The sequence below is a fragment of the Eleutherodactylus coqui genome, chromosome 13 (genome assembly GCF_035609145.1).
Source record: "Eleutherodactylus coqui strain aEleCoq1 chromosome 13, aEleCoq1.hap1, whole genome shotgun sequence".
NCBI lineage: Eukaryota > Metazoa > Chordata > Amphibia > Anura > Eleutherodactylidae > Eleutherodactylus > Eleutherodactylus coqui.
In genome coordinates, this window is record NC_089849.1 from 120423202 (window position 1) to 120448592 (window position 25391).

At 45.9% G+C, this 25391-nt stretch overlaps 1 protein-coding gene across 1 annotated transcript in view; it reads left to right on the forward strand.

The window, feature by feature from the left end:
- LOC136588034 (ABC-type organic anion transporter ABCA8-like) overlaps positions 1-25391 on the forward strand; it is a 199411-nt gene that overhangs the window by 66733 nt on the left and 107287 nt on the right. Inside the window, exons 10-14 of the mRNA XM_066586932.1 lie at positions 4992-5157; positions 5556-5614; positions 6797-6907; positions 23406-23581; positions 23767-23886. Of these exons, the coding sequence (XP_066443029.1) occupies positions 4992-5157; positions 5556-5614; positions 6797-6907; positions 23406-23581; positions 23767-23886 (632 nt within the window). The remainder of the gene's footprint in view (positions 1-4991; positions 5158-5555; positions 5615-6796; positions 6908-23405; positions 23582-23766; positions 23887-25391) is intronic.

Sequence of the window (25391 nt, forward strand, 5' to 3'; positions counted from 1 at the left end):
CACCTCCCACAACTGGATAAACTGCTTAACTTTTGCAATAGAGATACTATACTATTCTTGGGTTGATGTGTGAGTTGGGACAGCTTACCATCCAAAGTGGCACTCCAGAAGGAAAAAGCTAAATTCACCGCTGCTAAGCATGAACTCAGAGATCTGAACGTAAAATATGTAGTATCATCTAAGCTCTGAGTGGCACACAACAATGCCACCCACTTCTTTCAGACCTTGGATGAGGTCTTCACTAGATTGAACAACGTGGTCTGAACCATCCAGCTCCATCGGCGATAGGTCACCCTGTGGGCACCCAGACACCCGCACATACAGTGGGACACCTATTGCCATAATATCTCTGACACGCCAAGGTTTGATTTTGAACTCTTGCAATGTTTTTTTTCACACCTGTCTTATGTTCTCCATTACCATTTAGACCATGGCCCAACTGTCTTGCTCTAGTGTATCTTCATGTATACTTTACCTGTGAGTTTTCAGGGGGAAGCATTTTCGGGAATCAAAGCTCCCATATGTTCATTTATATGTGGGTAGCAGGGTGGGGGAGGGGTTTGATAAATGTTTAATCTGGAATATGTGTGAACTCTTCCAGAAATAATATGTCACAGTTGTAGCCTGTAGATGCACCTCTACTATTTTTGCTATTTTTTTGCTGTTGCATACTAAACATTTTTTTCCCCTGTACAACCATGGCTCAATGTAGACCATAATGTATGAGGTGAAATGGCAGACACGTTATTGATAGTCAAATATACCTTAGTTTTCCCGATACTCAAACAGCACTACTTCGACATAATGTGTTTTCAATATGTGATGGTTCTCCGTAAGAGAAATCAAGTAATCCTGTAGATATGATACCTTTTAATGACTAACAAAAATACATCATGTTATTGCGAGCTTTCAAACCTACATTGTGTTCTTCCTCAGGCAAAATGGGATAAATCTAAAGACGTATTTAATAAGTACAGATGATCACCTGTGGGGGGCAAGGTTCCAATAGAACCGAAACGCGTACTCTATTGTCTGTGAAGAGCACATGTTTATTGAATGAAGGAGGAATATTTTCTCCCATAGCCATACTCCTGTCTATGGAATTCATTTATCATATCTACAAGATTACGTGGTTTCTCTTACTGAGAACAATCACATTTAGTTCTACTGTCTAACATGGTAGCAAACCCCTTTTTTTGTGTTTTCAAGAGACACACCTCACTGGTGCTAAGAGTTTAGCTCTTTGTATGCCTTGGATGGGCTGGGGATATTATTCTACGTTAGCAAATAGTTATTGTAAGGTGTCCATCAGCCGTAAGGTAGTGCACTTCCAACTTGTGAAGTTTAAGATCGATACCCGAGGTAGATATGTTATTGTGCGATGCTTTATAATGTTTCAGCCTCTTATCCTGATTGCCATGTATGTTCCACCTCCTGCAAATATTCAACTCATCCAGGATTTGTCTTTCCCTAACTCCCTGATAGTGTGGTCAGAAGATTTCAACATGCTGTTACATAGGGTTCCAGATGAATTCCGCGACCCTTCTACCCCAGCCCTAGTAATTGTCCATCCCACCCCCATTTACAAGAAGTCCACATGGTAGATGCATGGCGTTATCTCCACCCTCAATGATGTCACCTTTTCCTACTTTTTCCCCCAGCCATATCTTCCTGTTTAGAATCGATTTGCTTTTGATATCGACTAATTTACTTCCCTATTTACATTCTGCCTCATACACTTCCCGGTCTGTGTTCGACCATTTGGCTAGCATTCTTGAGTAAAAATGGGGTCATAGACCAGAAAGTCAGAGCTGGTGTCTAGTACTGGTGGACCCTTTTCCCAGAAGACCATACTCTCTGTGCTGAGGTCACTTTATACTTTCAGGAAAATGAAGATTCAGCCAATGTGTTGGTCATATAACAAATGTTTAAAGCTGCTTTCCTATATAAAATTTCTGCAGCAACCTGATTAATGCCTCAAGTCCACATGCAGATTTTTGCTGCAGAATCTGGAGCGGGCGTCCACTTCCAGATTCCGCAGCAATAAGCCCCCCCCCCCATAGCATGCTATGGAAAACGATTCTTCATGCACACGAGCGGAAACCAATTGCAGTTACTTTTTCCTTATGGGCTTTTAGGGCATCTTTGGTGCCTTCTTGTTTTAGTAGTTTAAACGCTTTATTTTTGTTGTTTATTGCCCCCTTTACATCTCTATTGAACCATATTGGTTTTCTCCTATTACTAACCCTTTTATTCCTTAACCCCTTGAGTGGCACGCCCGGAAATTTTCTGGGACGAGCTCCACTGCTCATAGCAACATAGCCCGGAAGATTTCCGGGCTATGTATCACTATGGGAGCTGCAGAGCACAATGCCACAAGCTGTGACAGTGTGCTCTGCCTGCACAGACCCACAGAGAACAAAGCAAGGGCTTTGAAAAACCAGCAGAAGATATTGCCGACATGTCGGCAACCTCTTGCTTTGTTTACAAGTTGCCATAGAGACCATCGGCTTGTCAGAAGCAAGCCGATGGTCTCTGTGGCAGGGAGAGCTGGTTGTTAGCTGTCAGAGGACAGCTAGGTACCAGCTCTTACAGCAGAGATCAGAGAAAACCTCCGATCTCTGCTGTGTTAACCCTTTACATGCTGCAGTCTATGTGACTGCAGCATGTAAAGGGTTGTCACTGCAGCATGTAAAGGGCTGTCACCATCGGACCCCCGGAATGTGATCAGGGGTCCTGATGGGTCCCTGTGGAAGTTCCCTAAAGGGACACAAAAAAAAAAATTAAAAAAAAAAAAAAAAAAAGGAAAAAAATTATAAAAAAAATTAAAAAACACTTGTCTCCCTTTACTTTGTAAAAAATCAAAAATACAATCACACATGTGGTATCCGTGTGCGTCGTAATGACCCAGAGAAGGAAGTTAATGCATTATTTAACCCCTTAATGACATGGCCCCTTTTTTTCTTTTTTCCCCATTTCTTTTTTTCCTCCCCCCTGTTTAAAAAATCACAACTTGTCCCGCAAAAAACAAGCCCTCATATGGCCATGTCAATGGAAAAATGAAAAAGTTATGGCTCTTGAGACGCAACTGCAAAATTAGTTGAAATTCAATGATTAGACCATTTTAAAAAACCTGCCCTGGTGGGCACGACAGGGTGGTAGGAAACCTGCCACTCAAGGGGTTAAGGCATGAACCTCTTACAGTGAGTATTTAAGATGATTTCAAACATTTCCCATTTATTGTCTGAACTCTTATTTCTGAGGACATTGTCACAGTCAATAGGGTTAAGGGCATCTCTGAGCTGATCGCACTTTGTCTTCCTAAAGTTTAGTATTTTTGTAGCTTCCTGATAAAACGGCCTTTTCAAAGACAAGTGGAAATGTATTACATAATGGTCACTATTTTCCAAGTGCCCCTCAAGTTACACCCCTGTTATTCTGTCAGGTCTGCTGGTTAATATTAAGTTCAGAATGGCCGTCCCTCTAGTTGGGCCTTGTACAAGTTGGGTAAGGTAATATCTTTAGTTCTTGACAGAAACTTGTCACCTTTCTGAGGTACACAGCTTTTAGCTTCCCAGCTTCTATCCAGATAGATAAAGTCCTGCATAATATTTACCCCATTGTGTTTTGCTGCTTCATCTATTTGTCTTAGTAATAGATTATCAGTGGCTTCTGTTATGTTTGGTGTCTGCAAAAAAAACTCTGAGGATTTTATTATTGTTTTTCCCTCCATGTAGTCCTATCTATAGAGACTCCACATGTTCATCTCCCTCACTTATATCCTCACATAGGGTGGGCTGTAAACAGGATTAAAACAGACATAAAAACAAACCCCTTTCACTTTCTGTTTTTTTAGGATCCCTTGTTGTTGTGCCTGTAGCACAATGACATACATTGAGCATATTCATACCTATCACAGTTATTCCTTTGGTTGAGATATCATCAAGGAAGGCTGTGCCCCTTTATTTTCTTTTAGGAGCATGCCATTGATTACTCCCTCTTTCTTGGCTGATGGCATCAGCAAGGAGGCAATAGTTAGTGCAAATGCACATCTCTTTCCAGGATATTGCCTCTCAGAGAGCTACCACTACAAGCCAGAACTGCACCAGCATGTGGATGATGTGGATGATGTGCCAGCACCATTATTGTTGGGATCACCAGTGGGAAAGCAGCAATTAGTGACTGGGGCCTACAAAATAGCCAGTGCTACAATATAATGCTGCCCTGCTGCTGGTGACAAGAACTACAAGAGCACACAGCTGCTACCAGATCCTACAATCTGTATGGTGAATACAGCCAAGCAGTCCAGTTTTTGTAATGCTGAATAAACAGGTACAAGGTGCTGACAACCACTGGCTGTATCCGTATAGCTGCTGCTGACAAGGCTGAACGCCCATGGGGTGCTCTCCAACACATTATGCATTAAAATACCCTAAGTTAACAGATGTCCCATTACTCTAAAACCATTGGTGACTGCAAGAATATAATAAAAATGTTATTTCTATGCTGTCTCTCTATAAAGTGTGTATACATTACCGATGTAATCTGATCCACAGTCTTATGTATTTAGACATGCATGCAAAATATTTAATAGAAAATGTATGATGGCTGTCCATTCTGTACAGCACAACTTGGATTTTACGGTAGTGTTTAGTCCAAGCTATAGGCTCTGTTCACATCTGCATCTGTGGAGTTTCCAATGCAGATCCATCCATCACAAAATCCCGGACAAAACGGTGCACCATGCTGTGCTATTTTGTCCTGGAAAATGCCTGAGGGCATGATGGAAGCCCGACAATCCCATTATAGTCAGTGGGATCCGTCTGGCGTCCTTTGGTTCGTGCATAGGATAGATCCGTTCACTGCAGGGATTCTGTTTTCTTGCTTCCATGATGTAGCAGGAAAACTGAAGCCCAAACGTAGATATGAACATCAGCTAAAATGCACATGTACGATACAGTAGTTACTGACAACCATACTTTCCTCATTAGATAAACATGGCAAGAAGTACGAGCCGTTCTTCTTTTTGAAATCTTCTTTCTGGTCAAAAAGGAACCCGGTCCCCATAAAGATGGAGGAGGATGACTGCAGGGAGATGCCAGCAGGAGACTATGTAGAAAATGTCTCTGCAGAACTGCTTGGAAAAGAAGCTGTAAGGTAAAAGTTGTAATGCATTTGCTGAAGAGGCAGCTTCTACAGCCGGGGAAAGGGTCCAGCTCAGGTTGGTGCCATTCTTCTTCGCATTGTTGGTATGTAACTTTTAACTTTTCACAGCCACTATAAAGAAGCAAATGGTCAAAGGGTAACATCATCCTTTCTACCCATTGGGGTGGAAAAAAGAGGGCAAACAAGCGTTGACCATGCTAGTCCTGGGATGGGACCCAGCCATAGAAAGGAGATTAATTGGGATATTTGCTATGGGATCCGCTATCCTCTTCCAATAGCAACCAGCAAAATTCTGTAGGCAACATTGTACTTGGACGGAGAAAACAAACTCAACTTTCTATATAGATTGAATCTAAGAAATATTGAAAACCATTCATTTTTCATTACAGGATAAATAAGGTTAAAAAGACGTACACCGACTCAGATAAAAAGGTTGAAGCCTTGAGAGGTAAGTTTACTTTTTCTCTACTATGTGTGACACGTGCGCAATGGGCAGGGAATAAAAGCTATTGGATTTGTTCTCATTCGTGTGGCACTGAGTGTTAAGGCTGCAGTATGCAGTCCTAAGCTCTAACTCATGACCTGAAGGTTGTAAGTTCAAGCCGCATATGGTTCAGGTAGCCGGTTCAAGGTTGACTCAGCCCTCCATCCTTCTGAGGTTGGTAAAATGAGTACCCAGCTTGCTGGGGAGGGGGGGGGGTAATAAATTACCTGAAAGCGCTGCAGAATAAGTTTCCGCTATACAAATAAGTACCTCATGAGCATATTTTGTGCGCGCGCAAAAAAAAAAAGAATCTGGCTTATTTTTCTGCATATTTGCACACCACTCACCCCTTAGGAGTTTATGGGAGTGCAAAAATACACACTCAATGGATGCAAATGGTCAATAGGCTGCGCAATTCCATGAAAAAAGTACACATCTGGATCGCATTAGGTTAAAGAGACTTTTAATCCATGGAAGGGGCATGTCATACACGCATGTGAACTGACTCTGCGTGCGTAAAAAGTACAGTACTATGCGCAGACACTTGCACACATCAACTTCAATAACCTCGTTCACTGCACAAACACATTGCGCTGAGGCAAGTCTATTGGCACATATGCTTGTCTGAAGCCGCCCTAAGTCTGCTGTGAGGGTTCCAGCAGTCAGAACCTCAACTAATTACATATTCATGGCATATCCAATCAGTTATGGAAAGGCCCCTTTAAGAAAATGGCTGTCAAGCCTACAACAAGATTATTACTGAAGTCACACAACTTCTTTGTCAGTCCATTTTTCTATGGACAGATTAGTAAGAAATAAGGTAATTTGCAGTCCATCAAATGACAACATGGACAGGCTGGTATGTCTGCTGCTAATGCCTAGGGTAGGTTGTCTTCTCATATAACTATTACAATGAGCCTGATAACGGGTTTCTAATATTAATGGTGTCGCCTACTATAAAGTGACTCCAGTAGCTGCATTATCACTCTAGGCTTATATATATATATATATGAGCCATTGATACAATGTTGAAAAAGTGACAAACCGTTTTAATAAAATTCCTGTAATACGGCTGGAATAGACTCCAGTTTATTACATCTATAGGATCATAAAACAGTCATAACGGTGTTTTTTTTCCCTTCCCAGGTCTAGACTTGAATATATATGAAGGACAAATCACTGCTCTGCTCGGACACAGCGGGGCAGGAAAAACGACATTACTTAATATTTTAAGTGGGATGTGCCCCGTGACTAGTGGTAAGATGTCGTCCATGTGTGGATACCAATGCCACAGGTTGTATTTCTTTGATGTTTAGGAAGTTTCTAATTTATATATCAAGGACGTTTATGAACATCTGTTAACTAATGCTGTTTTATTACTGAAGTTTCTTGGAATATAAAACATTGGCGTAAAACGTCTCATAAATGTGCCCCAATTTCTGGTAACAGATATAACTAAGGGTTCATGCCCACAGCCGGGTCGGATTCCACCTGCGAAATATCGTAGCGGAATCAGACCCGGCGCCCCCCAGAGACCCTATACTCACCTCTCCGGATCTACCGCGAATGTCTCGCCCACCGAGAAGGCACACCTGCAAAGTGCAGCGCATAACATGCTGGCAGGGGTACGGATTCTCACGGTACTTCCACTTTGCTCACAGAGGAAGTATTGCGGGACAGACTGCTACCATTGGCTGCAATGGAAGCCGTCTGTGCGATTTTCCGCACAGAATAGAACATGCTGCGATTCTCCCCCACGAGCGGAAAATCGCAATTGATTTCCGCTCATGGGCAGGGGAGAATCGTTTACCACATCGTGTCTATGGACGGACATTGCTGTGAAATTCGCAGCGGATGTCTGACCGCGAATTCCACATCGATAATCCGTCCATGGGCATTAGCCCTAAGAAATTACTGAATATAATGCAGTATTTAATAAAGTTTTTGTAGACTTTTGCAACTATCCAAAAAAGAAATTCAAGCATTGTTTGAGAAAGTCTTTATCCAAAAAGCCATCCATTTTGTATACACAGCCCCTATGCAGACTTGTAGAGCTCCATGGCTACATGCTGCCAACAAAGCCTGTATTCACTCATTGCAGATTTGCTGTGAAGTGTTGCAACCAAAAGTACAGTTTGATAGTAGTGAATGGAGTTTTAAGAAACCCCGTTCACTCGCAGCCAAAGAAATCCGCAGTGGACTCGAGTCATGCTCCAGGTTTTTAAATCTCCTGCATATTCTATTGGTCGCAGTAATGCAGCATATTTTCGCTGCAGATTACATTCATGACATTGCAGTGAGCGAAATGTGTGGCTCAATCCACAACAAAGCCACGTGCGATGTCGGTATGGGTTTTGGTGCAGATGTAATTGCAGTATGTACAGATACCTTAAAGCCGGCTTCACAAGGGACGAATCCGCTGCAGGCTTTCCACAGTGGAAAACCAACAGCAAATATGCCGGAAAGCCTCAGCAGCCAAATTCACACCTAAATGGTTTGCTTTTGGCCGTGGTTTTCGCAGCAGATTTGTGGATACAGTGTGAAATGTTCTGCTCCATGTTGTCTCTTTAATAGCTATGGACACTTTTGGGAGACCGTTTTTACCATTCATGAATTGACTTTGAGCTGACAATCATTTATGTAATAGAGTTTAATTAAAAATGCTGCACCATTTGTCTTCTGCAGCTTCTATATATCCCTGTATACAGACACTGCAGTCTGAGGCTGCATTTACACGGGCAAGAATCTCGCGTGAGCTTTGTGCGTTTTTGTTTTTGTTTTTTTTTCCTTGCAGCGATAATCGTCCCGTGTACACATGGCTGCTGACTGACAGGTGAGAGATTTCTCACTTAATGGCCTGAGTTGCTTGGCATTTAGCAGAGCGCACTGCCAGCCCACATAAATGGGAGCTGTTTGAACAACCCCTGTTTACTGTGAGTGGAGGCGGGTGAGCCAGAACAATCCCAACCACTCCGCATCCATTCATGTCAATGACTAATGCTTCTGGGTAAGCACTGGAGCAATAGTCCATGGGATTGCTGTCATGTGCCTGACAGTTGTTCTGTGCAAAGGTACCTTGAATTGTCAGTCCAGCTTCAATTACTAATTTATTGAGACTTTGACTGCGGTTTCTATATACAGTGATATGCAGAAGCTGCAGAAGACACACGGTGCAAAATTTTTACTCAAAGCCTATTGCAAAAATGATTGTCACCCCAAAATACGTGCATTTAAACGGAATATATCACCAATTTTTATTATTAACTAGCTGATACACCCGGCTTCGCCCGAGTTAATTTGGTACTGGTGTTTATCTGGTGTTCACACAGAAAATCTTATGAAGTCATGCTTACTTTAGAGATACTGAAGAAAAACATATGTTCACCATTTTGCATAGTTCTCTGCGTTACCCAGGAAACACCACGGGGAGGTAACCATGCGACATATCCTTTATATATAATGACATCAGGAAGTGAGAGAATTTGATTACATACATAAAATTTGGACACATTCTTTTGCGCTTAGAATTGAATAATGGAGTTGGGACCCATTAGCTTTCCCTATTTATGACATAATCAATGCTCGTGCCAAATTTCCCGTTTCTATGACACTGGGAAGTGAGAAAATTACATTCCGCACGTAAAATTTGGACGCTAATTCTTTTGCACATAGAATTGAATAATGGAGTTGGGACTCATTAGCTATTCCTATTTATGACATAATCAATGCTTGTGCCAAATCTCCCGTTTCTATGACACCGGAAAGTGAAAAAATTACATTCCGCATGTAAAATTTAGACGCCAATTCTTTTGCGCTAGAATTGAATAATCGAGTTGGGACCTATGAACTTTTCCTATTTATGACATAATCAATGCCCGTGCCAAATTTCATGTTTCTATCACATTGGGAAGTGAGAGATTTAGATTATGTACGTAAAATTTGGACGCTACTTCTTTTGCGCATAGAATTGAATAATGGAGTTGGGACCCATTAGCTTTTCCTCTTTATGACATAATCAATGCTCGTGACAAATTTCCCGTTTCTATGACACCGGAAAGTGAGAAAATTACATTCCGTACGTAAAATTTGGACGCTAATTCTTTTGCGCATAGAATTGAATAATCGAGTTGGGACCCATGAACTTTTCCTATTTATGACATAATCAATGCTCGTGCCAAATTTCACGTTTCTATGACACCGGAAAGTGAGAAAATTACATTCCGTACGTAAAATTTGGACGCTAATTCTTTTGCACATAGAATTGAATAATGGAGTTGGGACCCATTAGCTTTTCCTCTTTATGACATAATCAATGCTCGTGCCAAATTTCCCGTTTCTATGACGCCGGAAAGTGAAAAAATTACATTCCGCACGTAAAATTTCGACGCCAATTCTTTTGCGCTAGAATTGAATAATCGAGTTGGGACCTATGAACTTTTCCTATTTATGACATAATCAATGCTTGTGCCAAATTTCCTGTTTCTATGTAACCGGAAAGTGAGAAAATTAAATTCCGTACGTAAAATTTGGACACTAATTCTTTTGCGCATAGAATTGAATAATCGAGTTATGACCCATTAGCTTTTCCTATTTATGACATAATCAATGCTCGTGCCAAATTTCGAGTTTCTATAACACCGGGAAGTGAGAGAATTAGATTCCGTACGTAAAATTTGGACACTAATTCTTTTGCGCATAGAGTTGAATAATGGAGTTGGGACCCAATAGCTTTTCCTATTTATGACATAATCAATGCTCGTGCCAAATTTCCCGTTTCTATGACACCGGAAAGTGAAAAAATTACATTCCGCACGTAAAATTTCGACGCCAATTCTTTTGCGCTAGAATTGAATAATCGAGTTGGGACCTATGAACTCTTCCTATTTATGACATAATCAATGCTCGTGCCAAATTTCGAGTTTCTATAACACCGGGAAGTGAGAGAATTAGATTCCGTACGTAAAATTTGGACGCTAAGTCTTTTGCGCATAGTATTGAATAATCGAGTTGGGACCTACTAACTTTTCCTATTTATGACATATTCAATGCCCGTGCCAAATTTTACGTTTCTATGGCATTGGGAAGTGACAGATTTAGATTATGTATGTCAAATTTCGACGCCAATTCTTTTGCGCTAGAATTGAATAATCGAGTTGGGACCCAATTACTTTTACTATTTTGCAGATAATCTATGCTTGTGCCAAATTTCATGTTTCTACGACATCGGGAAGTTGGAGAACTTTTGGCGAGTCAGTGAGTCAGTGAGGGCTTTCAGCTTTATATATATAGATAACACCAGATAGTGGAGCACATTACATTTGTCTAATCTGCTTTAACTTTCTGATTGTAGAATTCTTTATTCTGTTGTCTATACACGACTATGGGGGTCGACCTCTTTTTTGAGCTACATTTAACAGCATTCAGAAGATATGCTTTACGATGATCTAACGGCCTATTCACACAATGGACAAGAGGGGACCCATTGATTTATATGGGAGATTGTTCTAGACATGCTCTGTGGCCTGTGCGGTGGAAGGGGAGGGGGGTGTCGCAGAGAGGGGAGTAGATATTCACAGTTGATCACCTCTTGTGAATGGTGGATCCTGTGTTATCTCTATATATTTGGTAACTCTCAGTGTAATCCTGCCTGTGATGTTAGTGAGATTACTGCTGCAAAGCTTTCTCTACAGAACAGGAAATATCAGCCTATTATTAGGCTCTGTACGTAGTGTGAAAAATACAGAAAAAAAAACTGATTGTGACCGAAAATGTAAAAAAACCCCCCAGAAATTCTTAAATATGTTTAATCCAAAAACGTGATTTATATAATACGTCATTTTCTGATGACACATTCCCTTGAAGTGAAAAAAAGGCCCCCGAAGGTGTATTTAGTAGAGATGAGCGAGCACCAAAATGCTCGGGTGCTCGTTACTCGAGTCGAACTTCCCGCGATGCTTGAGGGTTCGTTTCGAGTAACGAACCCCATTGAAGTCAATGGGCGACTCGAGCATTTTTGTATATCGCCGATGCTCGCTAAGGTTTTCATTTGTGAAAATCTGGGAAATTTAAGAAAGTGATGGGAACGACACAGAAATGGATAGGGCAGGCGAGGGGCTACATGTTGGGCTGCATCTCAGGATCCCAGGTCCCACTATTAAGCCACAATAGCGGCAAGAGTGCCCCCCCCCCTCCCAACAATTTTTACTTCGGACAAACCCTCATTAGTAAGGCACACCTTAGCTAAGCACCACACTACCTCCAACAAAGCACAGTCACTGCCTGCATGACACTCCGCTGCCACTTCTCCTGTGTTACATGCTGCCCAACCCCCCCGCACGACCCAGTGTCCACAGCGCACACCAAAGTGTCCCTGCGCAGCCTTCAGCAGCCCTCATGCCACACACTGGCCTCATAGCCACACCACCCTCATGTCTATTTATAAGTGCGTCTGCCATGAGGAGGAACCGGAGGCACACACTGCAGAGGGTTGGCACGGCCAGGCAGCGACCCTCTTTAAAAGGGGCGGGGCAATAGCCCACAATGCTGTACAGAAGCAATGAGAACTCCAATCCTGTGCCACCTCCGTCAGGAGCTGCAAACGTGGGCATAGCAATGGGGAATCCATGTGCCACACAGTATTCATTCTGTCAAGGTGTCTCATAGCTCAATCCACACTGCAAGGGGAAAGCCGTGAGCGCTCTGCCCTCTACCCAAGTCAGTCAGTGCCTTTGTGCCAGACAGGTCAAACACCGCAATGGGAACTAAGTTTGCACCAACAGCATAGGTGGGTCCTAGGAAACCCAAGACATGAACAAAAAATTGATCTGAGCGGCCAAACATGGCAGACTTGAACCGCGCCCACGGTATAGGCCTCAGCCCACAGATTCAGCAATCCTAGGCTGGAAGCGGACTTTCACTGCACCCAGGACATAGGCCTCTGCACAAACCCTCAGCAATCGCGGGCCTACAGCGGACTCCAATGCTAGCGTAGCTGTGCACGTCTCATTAGCGCTGTATTGCTCCTGTAGTTTGTCCCAATGCAGTGCCCCGGATAGTAGAGCTAACATCAGATTAAATACAGGTGGGCTTCGGCCCACACTGCATGCCCCAGTCAGACTGGGGTTCTTTATAAGTAGACACAGGCAGGTACAACTCCGTGTGGACCGACAGCATGGGTGGGTCCCAGGAAGCCACCGGCGTTACATAAACAAATCCCATTGCAGTGCCCAGCACAGCTGAGGTAACGTCAGATTAAATGCAGGTGGGCTTCGGCCCACAATGCATGCCCCAGTCAGACTGGGTTTTTTTTATAAGTAGACACAGGCAGGTACAACTCCCTAATGTGAAGTCCGTGTGGACCTAAAGCATGGGTGGCTCCCTGGAACCCACCGGTGGTACATAAATGTATCCCATTGCAGTGCCCTGCTCAGCAGAGCTAACCTCAGATACAATACAGGTGGGCTTCGGCCCACAGTGCATGCCCCAGTCAGACTGGTAATATGTACCTTAACAGTAACCGTGTTGGTGGGAATGTGGTCGCGACTGCGGACCTAGTAGCGCGGTTTTATTTAGTTGGTTTTCGGAATGTGGCCATGATTAAGTGGGCCGTGGTGGGGGGATGGTGGGGGGGTTCTCTTGTGTCGTTAAAGGTGAAATTCTTGGACTGCCACCAGACGGACCAATGCAAAGGTATTTGCCAAGAATGTTTTCATTGTTGGAGGAGGAGGGGGATGTTTTTGAGGCACTACGTGTCCTCTCCACGTGTCCATGGTTATTTGCACCTTAACAGTAACCGCGTTGGTGGGAAATGGCCTCGCCGCCATCATCTCTTTGGGAAGCCTCCGTTTCCACACCCCAGTGACATAGCATTAGCAGCGGTATAGGCAGAGCCCAGAATTAGTAACATTTCAGCATTAGGGACAGGCCCCAGTAACATATCACTAGCAGCATTATAGGGGGAGCACAGTATTAGTTCCATTTCAGTAGTAGTAGCAGTCTGGACAGGCCCCAGTAACAATTCTGAAGCAGCAGTATAGGGGGAGCACAGTATTAGTTCAATTTGAGTAGTAGTAGCAGTCTGGACAGGCCCCAGTAACATATCACTAGCAGCAGTATAGGAGGAGCACAGTATTAGTTCCATTTCAGTAGTAGTAGCAGTCTGGACAGGCCCCAGTAACAATTCCGAAGCAGCAGTATAGGGGGAGCACAGTATTAGTTCAATTTGAGTAGTAGTAGCAGTCTGGACAGGCCCCAGTAACATATCACTAGCAGCAGTATAGGGGGAGCACAGTTTTAGTTCCATTTCAGTAGTAGTAGCAGTCAAGACAGGCCCCAGTAACAATTCCGAAGCAGCAGTATAGGGGGAGCACAGTCTTAGTTCCATTTCAGTAGTAGTAGCAGTCTGGACAGGCCCCAGTAACATATCACTAGCAGCAGTATAGGGGGAGCACAGTATTAGTTCCATTTCAGTAGTAGTAGCAGTCTGGACAGGCCCCAGTAACAATTCTGAAGCAGCAGTATAGGGGGAGCACAGTATTAGTTCTATTTCAGTAATAGTAGCAGTCAAGACAGGCCCCAGTAACATATGACTAGCAGCAGTATAGGGGGAGCACAGTATTAGTTCTATTTCAGTAATAGTAGCAGTCAAGACAGGCCCCAGTAACATATCACTAGCAGCAGTATAGGAGGAGCACAGTATTAGTTCCATTTCAGTAGTAGTAGCAGTCTGGACAGGCCCCAGTAACAATTCCGAAGCAGCAGTATAGGGGGAGCACAGTATTAGTTCCATTTGAGTAGTAGTAGCAGTCTGGACAGGCCCCAGTAACATATCACTAGCAGCAGTATAGGGGGAGCACAGTATTAGTTCCATTTCAGTAGTAGTAGCAGTCTGGACAGGCCCCAGTAACATATCACTAGCAGGAGTATAAGGGGAGCACAGTATTAGTTCCATTTCAGTAGTAGTAGCAGTCTGGACAGGCCCCAGTAACAATTCCGAAGCAGCAGTATAGGGGGAGCACAGTATTAGTTCCATTTGAGTAGTAGTAGCAGTCTGGACAGGCCCCAGTAACATATCACTAGCAGCAGTATAGGGGGAGCGCAGTATTAGTTCCATTTCAGTAGTAGTAGCAGTCAAGACAGGCCCCAGTAACAATTCCGAAGCAGCAGTATAGGGGGAGCACAGTCTTAGTTCCATTTCAGTAGTAGTAGCAGTCTGGACAGGCCCCAGTAACATATCACTAGCAGCAGTATAGAAGGAGCACAGTATTAGTTCCATTTCAGTAGTAGTAGCAGTCTGGACAGGCCCCAGTAACATATCACTAGCAGCAGTATAGGGGGAGCACAGTATTCATTCCATTTCAGTAGTAGTAGCAGTCAAGACAGGCCCCAGTAACAATTCTGAAGCAGCAGTATAGGCAGAGCACAGTCTTAGGGTGCGTTCACATGAACGTATATCGGCTCGGTTTTCACGCCGAGCTGATATACGTTGTCCTCATGTGCAGGGGGGGGGGAGGCTGGAAGAGCCCAGGAGCAGAAACTCAGCTCCCGCCCCCTCTCTGCCTCCTCTCCACCCCTCTGCACTATTTGCAATGGGGAGAGGCGGAACGGGGGTGGGGCTAATTCCCGGAACTTAGACCCGCCCCGTTCCGCCTCCTCTCATTGCAAATAGTGCAGAGGGGCGGAGAGGAGGCAGAGAGGGGGCGGGAGCTCAGTTCCTGCTACTGGGCTCTTCCACCCTCCCCCCCTGCACATGAGGACAACGTATATCGGCTCGGCGTGAAAACCGAGCCGATATACGTTGATGTGAATGCACCCTTAGTTCCATTTCAGTAGTAGTAGCACTCAAGAGAGGCCCCAGTAACAATTCCGAAGCAGCAGTATAGGGGGAGCACAGTCTTAGTTCCATTTCGGTAGTAGTAGCAGTCTGGACAGGCCCCAGTAACAATTCCGAAGCAGCAGTATAGGGGGAGCACAGTATTAGTTCCATTTCAGTAGTAGTAGCAGTCAAGACAGGCCCCAGTAACAATTCCGAAGCAGCAGTATAGGGGGAGCACAGTCTTAGTTCAATTTCAGTAGTAGTAGCAGTCAAGACAGGCCACAGTAACATTCCCGTTGCAGCAGTTTAGGGAGATAAGTCTCTTTCACATTTCAGTAGTTGCAGTATAGACAAGGCCCCAGTTACATTTATGTAGCAAAAGTGTAGGCCAACCCCACACGCCTTGCTGTACCATGAGTGCAGGCGAAGCCCATAAAAATTACTAGGATTACACTGTAGGCGATGGCCCAAAAAAATTGGTGTACCAACAGTACTAATGTACCTCAGAAAAATTGCCCATGCCCAACCAAGAGGGCAGGTGAAACCCATTAATCGCTTTGGTTACTGTGGCTTAATTTGTAACTAGGCCTGGAGGCAGCCCAGTTAAAATAAAAATTGGTTCAGGTGTAGAGATGAGCGAGCACCAAAATGCTCGGGTGCTCGTTACTCGGGACGAAATTATCGCGATGCTCGAGGGTTCGTTTCGAGTAACGAACCCCATTGAAGTCAATGGGCGACCCGAGCATTTTTGTATATCGCCGATGCTCGCTAAGGTTTTCATTTGTGAAAATCTGGGCAATTCAAGAAAGTGATGGGAACGACACAGCAACGGATAGGGCAGGTGAGGGGCTACATGTTGGGCTGCATCTCAAGTTCCCAGGTCCCACTATTAAGCCACAATAGCGGCAAGAGTGCCCCCCCCCCTCCCAACAACTTTTACTTCTGAAAAGCCCTCATTAGCAATGCATACCTTAGCTAAGCACCACACTACCTCCAACAAAGCACAATCACTGCCTGCATGACACTCCGCTGCCACTTCTCCTGGGTTACATGCTGCCCAACCCCCCCGCACGACCCAGTGTCCACAGCGCACACCAAAGTGTCCCTGCGCAGCCTTCAGCTGCACTCATGCCATACCACCCTCATGTCTATTTATAAATGCGTCTGCCATGAGGAGGAACCGCAGGCACACACTGCAGAGGGTTGGCACGGCTAGGCAGCGACCCTCTTTAAAAGGGGCGGGAGCGATAGCCCACAATGCTGTACAGAAGCAATGAGAAATATAATCCTGTGCCACCGCCATCAGGAGCTGCACACGTGGGCATAGCAATGGGGAACCCATGTGCCACACACTATTCATTCTGTCAAGGTGTCTGCATGCCCCAGTCAGACCGCGTTTTTTTATAAATAGTCACAGGCAGGTACAACTCCGCAATGGGAATTCCGTGTGCACTCACAGCATGGGTGGCTCCCTGGAACCCACCGGCTGTACATAAATGTATCCCATTGCAGTGCCCATCACAGCTGAGGTAACGTCCGATTAAATGCAGGTGGGCTTCGGCCCACACTGCATGCCCCAGTCAGACTGGGGTTCTTTAGAAGTGGACACATGCAGTTACAACTCCCTGTGGACCCACAGCATGGGTGGCTCCCTGGAACCCACCGGCGGTACATAAATATATCCCATTGCAGTGCCCAGCACAGCTGATGTAACGTCAGCTTTAATGCAGGTGGGCAAAAAATTAATTGGATTACACTGTAGGCGAGGGCCCCAAAAAATTGGTGTACCAACAGTACTAATGTACGTCAGAAAAATTGCCCATGCCCAACCAAGAGGGCAGGTGAAACCCATTAATCGCTTTGGTTAATGTGGCTTAATTTGTAACTAGGCCTGGAGGCAGCCCAGTTAAAATAAAAATTGGTTCAGGTGAAAGTTTCAACGCTTTAATGAGCATTGAAACGTATAAAAATTGTTTACAAAAATTATATGACTGAGCCTTGTGGGCCTAAGAAAAATTGCCCGTTCGGCGTGATTACGTCAGGTTTCAGGAGGAGGAGCAGGAGGAGGAGGATGAATATTATACACAGATTGATGAAGCTAAAAGGTCCACGTTTTTGATGGTGATAGAGAACAATGCTTCCATCCGCGGGTGCAGCCTACGTATTGTTTAGGTATCGCTGCTGTCCGCTGGTGGAGAAGAGAAGTCTGGGTAAATCCAGGCTTTGTTCATCTTTATGAGTGTAAGCCTGTCGGCACTGTCAGTTGACAGGCGGGTACGCTTATCCGTGATGATTCCCCCAGCCGCACTAAACAACCTCTCTGACAAGACGCAAGCCGCAGGGCTAGCAAGCACCTCCAGGGCATACAGCGCGAGTTCAGGCCACGTGTCCAGCTTCAACACCCAGTAGTTGTAGGGAGCAGAGGCGTCACGGAGGACGGTCGTGCAATCGGCTATGTACTCCCTCACCATCCTTTTACAGTGCTCCCGCCGACTCAACCTTGACTGGGGAGCGGTGACACAGTCTTGCTGGGGAGCCATAAAGCTGGCAAAGGCCTTGGAGAGTGTTCCCCTGCCTGCGCTGTGCATGCTGCCTGATCTCCGCGCCTCCCCTGCTACCTGGCCCTCGGAACTGCGCCTTCTGCCACTAGCGCTGTCAGATGGGAAACGCATGGCTGTCCTCACTAGGAAGATCACTTTCAGGATCCTCCTCCTCCTCATCCTCAGGCCATACACGCTGAAAGGATGACAGGCAAGCAGCATGGGTACCCTCAGCAGTGGGCCAAGCTGTCTCTTCGCCCTCCTCCTCATGCTCCTCCCCCTCCTCCTCCTCCAAAATGCGCTGAGATATAGACATGAGGGTGCTCTGACTATCCAGCGACATACTGTCTTCCCCCGCCTCCATTTCCGAGCGCAAAGCGTCAGCCTTTATGCTTTGCAGCGAACTTCTCAGCAGGCATAGCAGAGGAATGGTGACGCTAATGATTGCAGCATCGCCGCTCACCATCTGGGTAGACTCCTCAAAGTTTCCAAGGACCTGGCAGATGTCTGCCAACCAGGCCCACTCTTCTGTAAAGAATTGAGGAGGCTGACTCCCACTACGCCGCCCATGTTGGAGTTGGTATTCCACTATAGCTCTACGCTGCTCATAGAGCCTGGCCAACATGTGGAGCGTAGAGTTCCACCGTGTGGGCACGTCGCACAGCAGTCGGTGCACTGGCAGATTAAACCGATGTTGCAGGGTCCGCAGGGTGGCAGCGTCCGTGTTGGACTTGCGGAAATGTGCGCTGAGCCGGCGCACCTTTCCGAGCAGGTCTGACAAGCGTGGGTAGCTTTTCAGAAAGCGCTGAACCACCAAATTAAAGACGTGGGCCAGGCATGGCACGTGCGTGAGGCTGCCGAGCTGCAGAGCCGCCACCAGGTTACGGCCGTTGTCACACACGACCATGCCCGGTTGGAGGCTCAGCGGCGAAAGCCAGTGGTCGGTCTGCCCTGTCAGACCCTGCAGCAGTTCGTGGGCCGTGTGCCTCTTCTCTCCTAAGCTGAGTAGTTTCAGCACGGCCTGCTGACGCTTGGCCACCGCTATGCTGCCACGCTGCGCGACACCGACTACTGGCGACGTGCTGCTGCTGACACATCTTGATTGCGAGACAGAGGTTGCGTAAGAGGAGGAGGAGGGTGGTTTAGTGGAGGAAGCATACACCGCCGCAGATACCAGCACTGAGCTGGGGCCCGCAATTCTGGGGGTGGGTAGGACGTGTGCGGTCCCAGGCTCTGACTCGGTCCCAGCCTCCACTAAATTCACCCAATGTGCCGTCAGGGAGATATAGTGGCCCTGTCTGCCTGTGCTTGTCCACGTGTCCGTTGTTAAGTGGACCTTGGCAGTAACCGCGTTGGTGAGGGCGCGTACAATGTTGCGGGAGACGCAGGGCTGGGACGGCACATCGGGAAAAGTAGTGGCGACTGGGAACAGAGTAGCGCGGGGCCGCCGCCGCCATCATGTTTTTGAAAGCCTCCGTTTCCACAAGCCTATATGGCAGCATCTCCAGGCTGATCAATTTGGCTATGTGCACATTTAACGCTTGAGCACGCGGGTGCATGGCGGCGTACTTGCACTTGCGCTCAAACAGTTGCGCTAGCGACGGCTGGACGCTGCAATGAGAGACATTGCTGGATAGGGCCAAGGACAGCGGAGGTGAGCGTGTGGGTGCAGGCCGGGAGACGGTCGTGCCTGTGTCCTGAGAGGGGGGTTGGATCTCAGTTGCAGGTTGGGGCACAGGGGGAGAGGCAGTGGTGCAAACCGGAGGCGGTGAACGGCCTTCGTCCCACCTTGTGGGGTGCTTGGCCATCATATGCCTGCGCATGCTGGTGGTGGTGGCTCCCCGGCTGATCTTGGCGCAACAAACCTTGCACACCACAGTTCGTCGGTCGTCTGCACTCTCAGTGAAAAACTGCCAGACCTTTGAGCACCTCGGCCTCTGCAGGGTGGCATGGCGCGAGGGGGCGCTTTGGGAAACAGTTGGTGGATTATTCGGTCTGGCCCTGCCTCTACCCCTGGCCACCGCACTGCCTCTTCCAACCTGCCCTGCTGCTGCACTTGCCTCCCCCTCTGAAGACCTGTCCTCAGTAGGCGTAGCAAACCAGGTGGGGTCAGTCACCTCATCGTCCAGCTGCTCTTCCTCCGAATCCTCTGTGCGCTCCTCCCTCGGCCTTACTGAAATTACTACTACCTCACTGATAGACAACTGTGTCTCATCGTCATCGTCCTCCTCACCCACTGAAAGCTCTTGAGAAAGTTGCCGGAAGTCCCCAGCCTCATCCCCCGGACCCCGGGAACTTTCCAAAGGTTGGGCATCGGTCACGACAAACTCCTCCGGTGGAAGAGGAACCATTGCTGCCCAATCTCGGCAGGGGCCCGAGAACAGTTCCTGGGAGTCTGCCTGCTCCTCAGAATGTGTCATTTTCATGGAGTGAGCAGGCTGGGAGGAAGGAGGAGCAGCAGCCAGAGGATTCAGAGTTGCAGCTGTGAATGGCGTAGAAGACTGCGTGGTCGATAGATTGCTGGATGCACTTTCTGCCATCCACGACAGGACCTGCTCACACTGCTCAGTTTCTAATAAAGGTCTACCGCGTGGGCCCATTAATTGTGAGATGAATCTGGAGACACCAGAAACGTGTCTCTCTCCTAATCCCGCAGCAGTCGGCTGCGATACACCTGGACCAGGAGCTCGGCCTGTGCCCACACTCTGACTTGGGCCTCCGCGTCCACGTCCTCTAGGCCTACCCCTACACCTCAGCATGGTGTATTACGAGTAGAGCAGAAATTGAACGCTGTAATTAAATGTGCCGCTTTTTGGCCTGTGGTTGGAGGCTGACCGCTTACGGAACGCACAGCAGAGCCAGGAAACAATTATGCGCAAGCCTGTAGTCAGACCTAAGTGCGTATGACTGAGCTGCTGGAATTCACAGGGCAGAACCAGTCAAGTGGCCAAAGGCCAGTGGTAGGCCTTAAGTATTTTGCTTCAATTTTTTAAAATGGTGAGGTGAAAAACCAGACAGACACCGTATGCAGCGTATATATGTATACTCTTTCCCTCTGGCGGGATGACGGCGATCATGTAACGGACACAGCAGAGCCAGGAAACAATTATGCGCAAGGCTGGGTATTAATGAGCGACTAGTAGCCCCAGCACACACGCAGTAAACTGAAGACGGTCACAGGCAGGCCAAATATAGTATTTTTTTTCAATTTTTGGGAAAAAGCCCACTTTTGGAGGATGACTGTGGTTATTGAAGGCACAGTGCAGCCAGAAAAAATTATGCGCAAGGCTGCAGTAACACCTAGCTGGGTAATAGTTAGCGACTACTACTACCCCCAGCAGACACGCAGTAAACTGAACACGGTCACAGGCAGCCCAAAGATTTTTTTTTACAATCTTTTGGAAAAAGCCCACTGCCTATATAGACAGTATATCTCTTTCCCTGTACCACTGTCCCTGCCTCACCAGTACTGCCCCTATACTCAGTAAAATGACTGCAGACTGAGGACGCTATGGTCTGCACGCCCGATATACCCAAAAAACAATTTGTGCAAAACTGCTAAAAGCAGCCTCAACAGTACTGCACACGGTCAGATGTGGCCCTAAGAATGACCGTTGGGGTTCTTGGAGAAGAAAATAACAGCCTAACACTATCCCTATAGCAGCTACAGCAGGACGGCACTTTCCCTAATGTCTCTCAGCGTGCATCTGTGGTGACCCGCGGGCGGGGCAGATTTTAATACTCGGGTGTCACCTGATCTCCCCAGCCACTCACTGCAGGGAGTGGTATAGGGCTGGAACTTCACAGGAGGAAGTTGTAATGCCTTCCCTGTGTTTCTATTGGCCAGAAAAGCATGCAAATTTCTCAGGGAAGGAAATGTAATGGAGTCGAGTACCGCGTGGTGCTCGTCTCGAGTAACGAGCATCTCGAACACCCTAATACTCGAACGAGCATCAAGCTCGGACGAGTACGCTCGCTCATCTCTAGTATTTAGTCTACAATAATGGCGGAGATGGAAATACCTTTAGCTTATACAGAAGGCTATCGGGGTGGGCTTTAGTTTTCCTGGGATGGATAATACATAACTTGAAGGGGTTGTCTAAGTTGTAGCTCCTCTGTAATAATCTGTTCCCCATGCACTAACCTAATAAGTAGGCATATACTCCTCACTGTGTCCCGTGACGGTGCTCGGCCCTCTGCTCCTTGCTTGTTTACAGGCTACAGTCTAGCCCTGTTTACGGGACATGACAGGCTCTGCAGCCAATGACAGAGCTCGGTGATCTATCACTGAGCCTTTCCATTGGCTGCAGCACTTGTGATGTTTCATAAATGGGTTGGAGAAGCCTTTAAACGTGAAGTCAGAAGGGAGACCCAGAGTGGTGGCACGGGTCACTGCAGAGAGCGGGGAGGGATGAGTAAAAGCCTATGGGTTATGTTAGTGCATGGATTTTACAGAGGAGCTACAACTGGGACAACCCCCTTTTAATATTCTTAATGTTAATAACATTTGATGCAGAATATATATTTTAGAAGATTATCTTTTTTTAAAAGAAATCTGAAGTATATTCAGTGGGGTTATCTGGAGGACACAAAGTTTCTCAAGGTGGCTCAGCTTGCTGTAAAAAAATAAATAAAAACAACCATACTCTCCTCACCTAATCCACTGCTGCCCCTATGCCGCCTAATGCCCCGTCCTCTGCTGGTCTTCGCTTTGCTGTAGAAAACCATCAATGACATTACCAACGCCAGGGACATTTGACTGTTTTAGGCAGCCACCGACTCCTTTGGCCTGGTGTTCAACTGCAGTGGTCACCTGTCCCTGTTTCAGGACTTCATCATTGCCGCAGCCAGAAGTGAAGATCAGCAGGGGACCGAAGACTGGTGGAACTGGAGTGGCAGGGGATCTGTGGTGTTTCCTTTGGTTTATCCAACTGAGGTAGCATTAGGGTGGTTCTACATCTGTGCTAGAACCTCCATTTGGAGGCCCGTTGCAGATTCGGCACAAAATGCTAGAAGAAATAGCGATTTTTTTTTTTTTTTTTTGATTTTTTTTTTTTGATTTTTTCTTCTGATAAATCACTGAGCAGCTGAGCAGAAACCGAACGGCCCTATTATAGTCAATGGGGTCCATTCGGTGCTGTTGGGTTCCATCACAAGACGGAGACGTTCAGCCAGAAGATTGCCCTTTCTTGTTCCCTGAACGGAGCAGTAAACCAGAACTCCCCATGCAGATGTGAAACCACCACAAATATGTTGGCCAACTGTTCAACCGTTACAATGCATCCATAGAAAAGGAAAGGCTCAGCCTCCCAACAATGATGTACAGGGGGACACCGTCATTTGGTGTCGGTTGAGCTACTTGAATGCAGATATCATTATCACTGTGGATCTCTTTCTCCAGGCTCAGTCTCTATGTATAATTACAATATATCAGATGTGAAGCACTTGGAAGAGATGAAGAAGAGACTTGGCTTCTGCCCACAGTTCGATGTAAAGTTTGACCCTTTAACAGTAAAAGAAAATCTAAAGGTATTTGCCAATATCAAGGGCATCCAATCAAAGCAAGTAAATGCAGAGGTAAGTGTCTATCCGCACCCCACCTACAAATACTGATCTGTCCTCACTAGATCTATGACTGGACCCTGGGGAAGCAAGCTGGACCCTAAATATGAAATACCGACATTTCATCCGCACACTTTTGGGGCTCTAATATATATAAAATAAACATAATAATTTCTGCAATATGTTTTATATTTTCGCAGGTGCAGAAAATGATCTCAGATTTACACATGGAAAACATTGAGAATGTTGAGGCCTGTAAATTAAGCGGTGGGCAGAAGAGGAAATTGACACTGGGCATTGCCCTATTGGGGGACCCGCAGGTAAGTGTCCTACATGTTCATGTCATGCCTATCTAAAAGGTTGCATGCATTCGGCTGGATTTACACCCCTACCGTCCAACCAATGCTCTGTGACAACTGCCTATGACTGGACGGTCAGTCTACACAGTGAACAATTCCTCTCTAGTGTTGATCGCGGACTCATTCCTGCACTAGCAACTGCTAAACGCTCCTGCTTGCACGCCAAACTTAGCACAATGCAGTTCTGTACGAAGGAACATTTTTTTAGCAAATTTTTAGCAACTCAAACACATTTCAGTTACCATGGCAGCAGTTGTTGTCTGTTGAAGCCGTTGCTGTAGGTCATTTGTACAAAGCACTTATTGATGGCTGTGTCCATCCTAAATGGGATTGCAAGCAAAATAGCAAGTTCATTGGCTACAAACATGAAGTTTTGAGTTATGAGGGTAAAGTTCAAGAAACCTTCTATATTAACCCCTTGAAGACACGACCTATTTTTCCCCAAAGGACACAACGATTTTTTGGAGGATTTTCATTTCCACTTTTTTCAAAAGCCATAACTTTTTTTATTTTTCCCATCGACATGGCCCTGTCAGGGCTTGTTTCTTGCGTGGCAAACTGTAGTTTTTATTGGTAACATTTTTGGGAACATATAAAATATTTTAAAAATATAAAAGTATTTTAAAACTTCTTATTTTTCGGGGAGGGCAGGGAGAGAAGAGAAATCAATCTTTTTTTTTTTTTCTTTTTACATCGCTAATCATGCAGCATAAATAACATGGTACGTTTTTTCTGCGGGCCGGTATGATTACAACGATGCCAAAATTATTATTATTTTTTTTTAGGTTTATCCACTTTTGCACATTAAAAATCCTTTTTTGGGGTATTTTTTTTTTTTAGATCATTGCATTCAAAGTCCGATGAATTTTTGATTTTTCCATGGACAGAGCTCAGTGAGGGTTTGTTTTTTGCAGGATGAGCTGTGGTTTCCATTGGTACAGTACTGAGATATACTGTATACAGGTTTTTTTAATCACTTTTATTGCATTTGTTTGGGAGGCAAAATAAACAAAATGGCCTTTTTGCTTTTTATTTTTTACATTTTTTGGCACGCAGGATAAATAGTGTGTTCAATTTATTGTACAGGTTGTGATGGATATAAGGGTTTGCTTCTGAGCCTGTGCCATCAACAGGACGTAAGTTTTGCATCCTGCTGAATTAAGTACCTCCCAGCCAAGACGTAAACTTAAAGGGAATCTGAATGATAATTGCTCAGTGTAAATGCTTTCAGCAACTGAATGATAAATGATAATTCGCTCATCATTCAGTTTCTGCAGGCATAAAAATCAAGTCACAATCAGCCCATGTAAACAGGCAGTCATCCATTTATGAACGACTGCCTGTTCACTGTGAATGGAGGCGGGCGGCTGGGGCAATCTCTGGCTCCATTCACTGAGTGATCATTGCTCCAATGTAAAAACACAGGAGTGATTATTGTTGGGCCAACTGTAAGGCGCTGAAGCGCC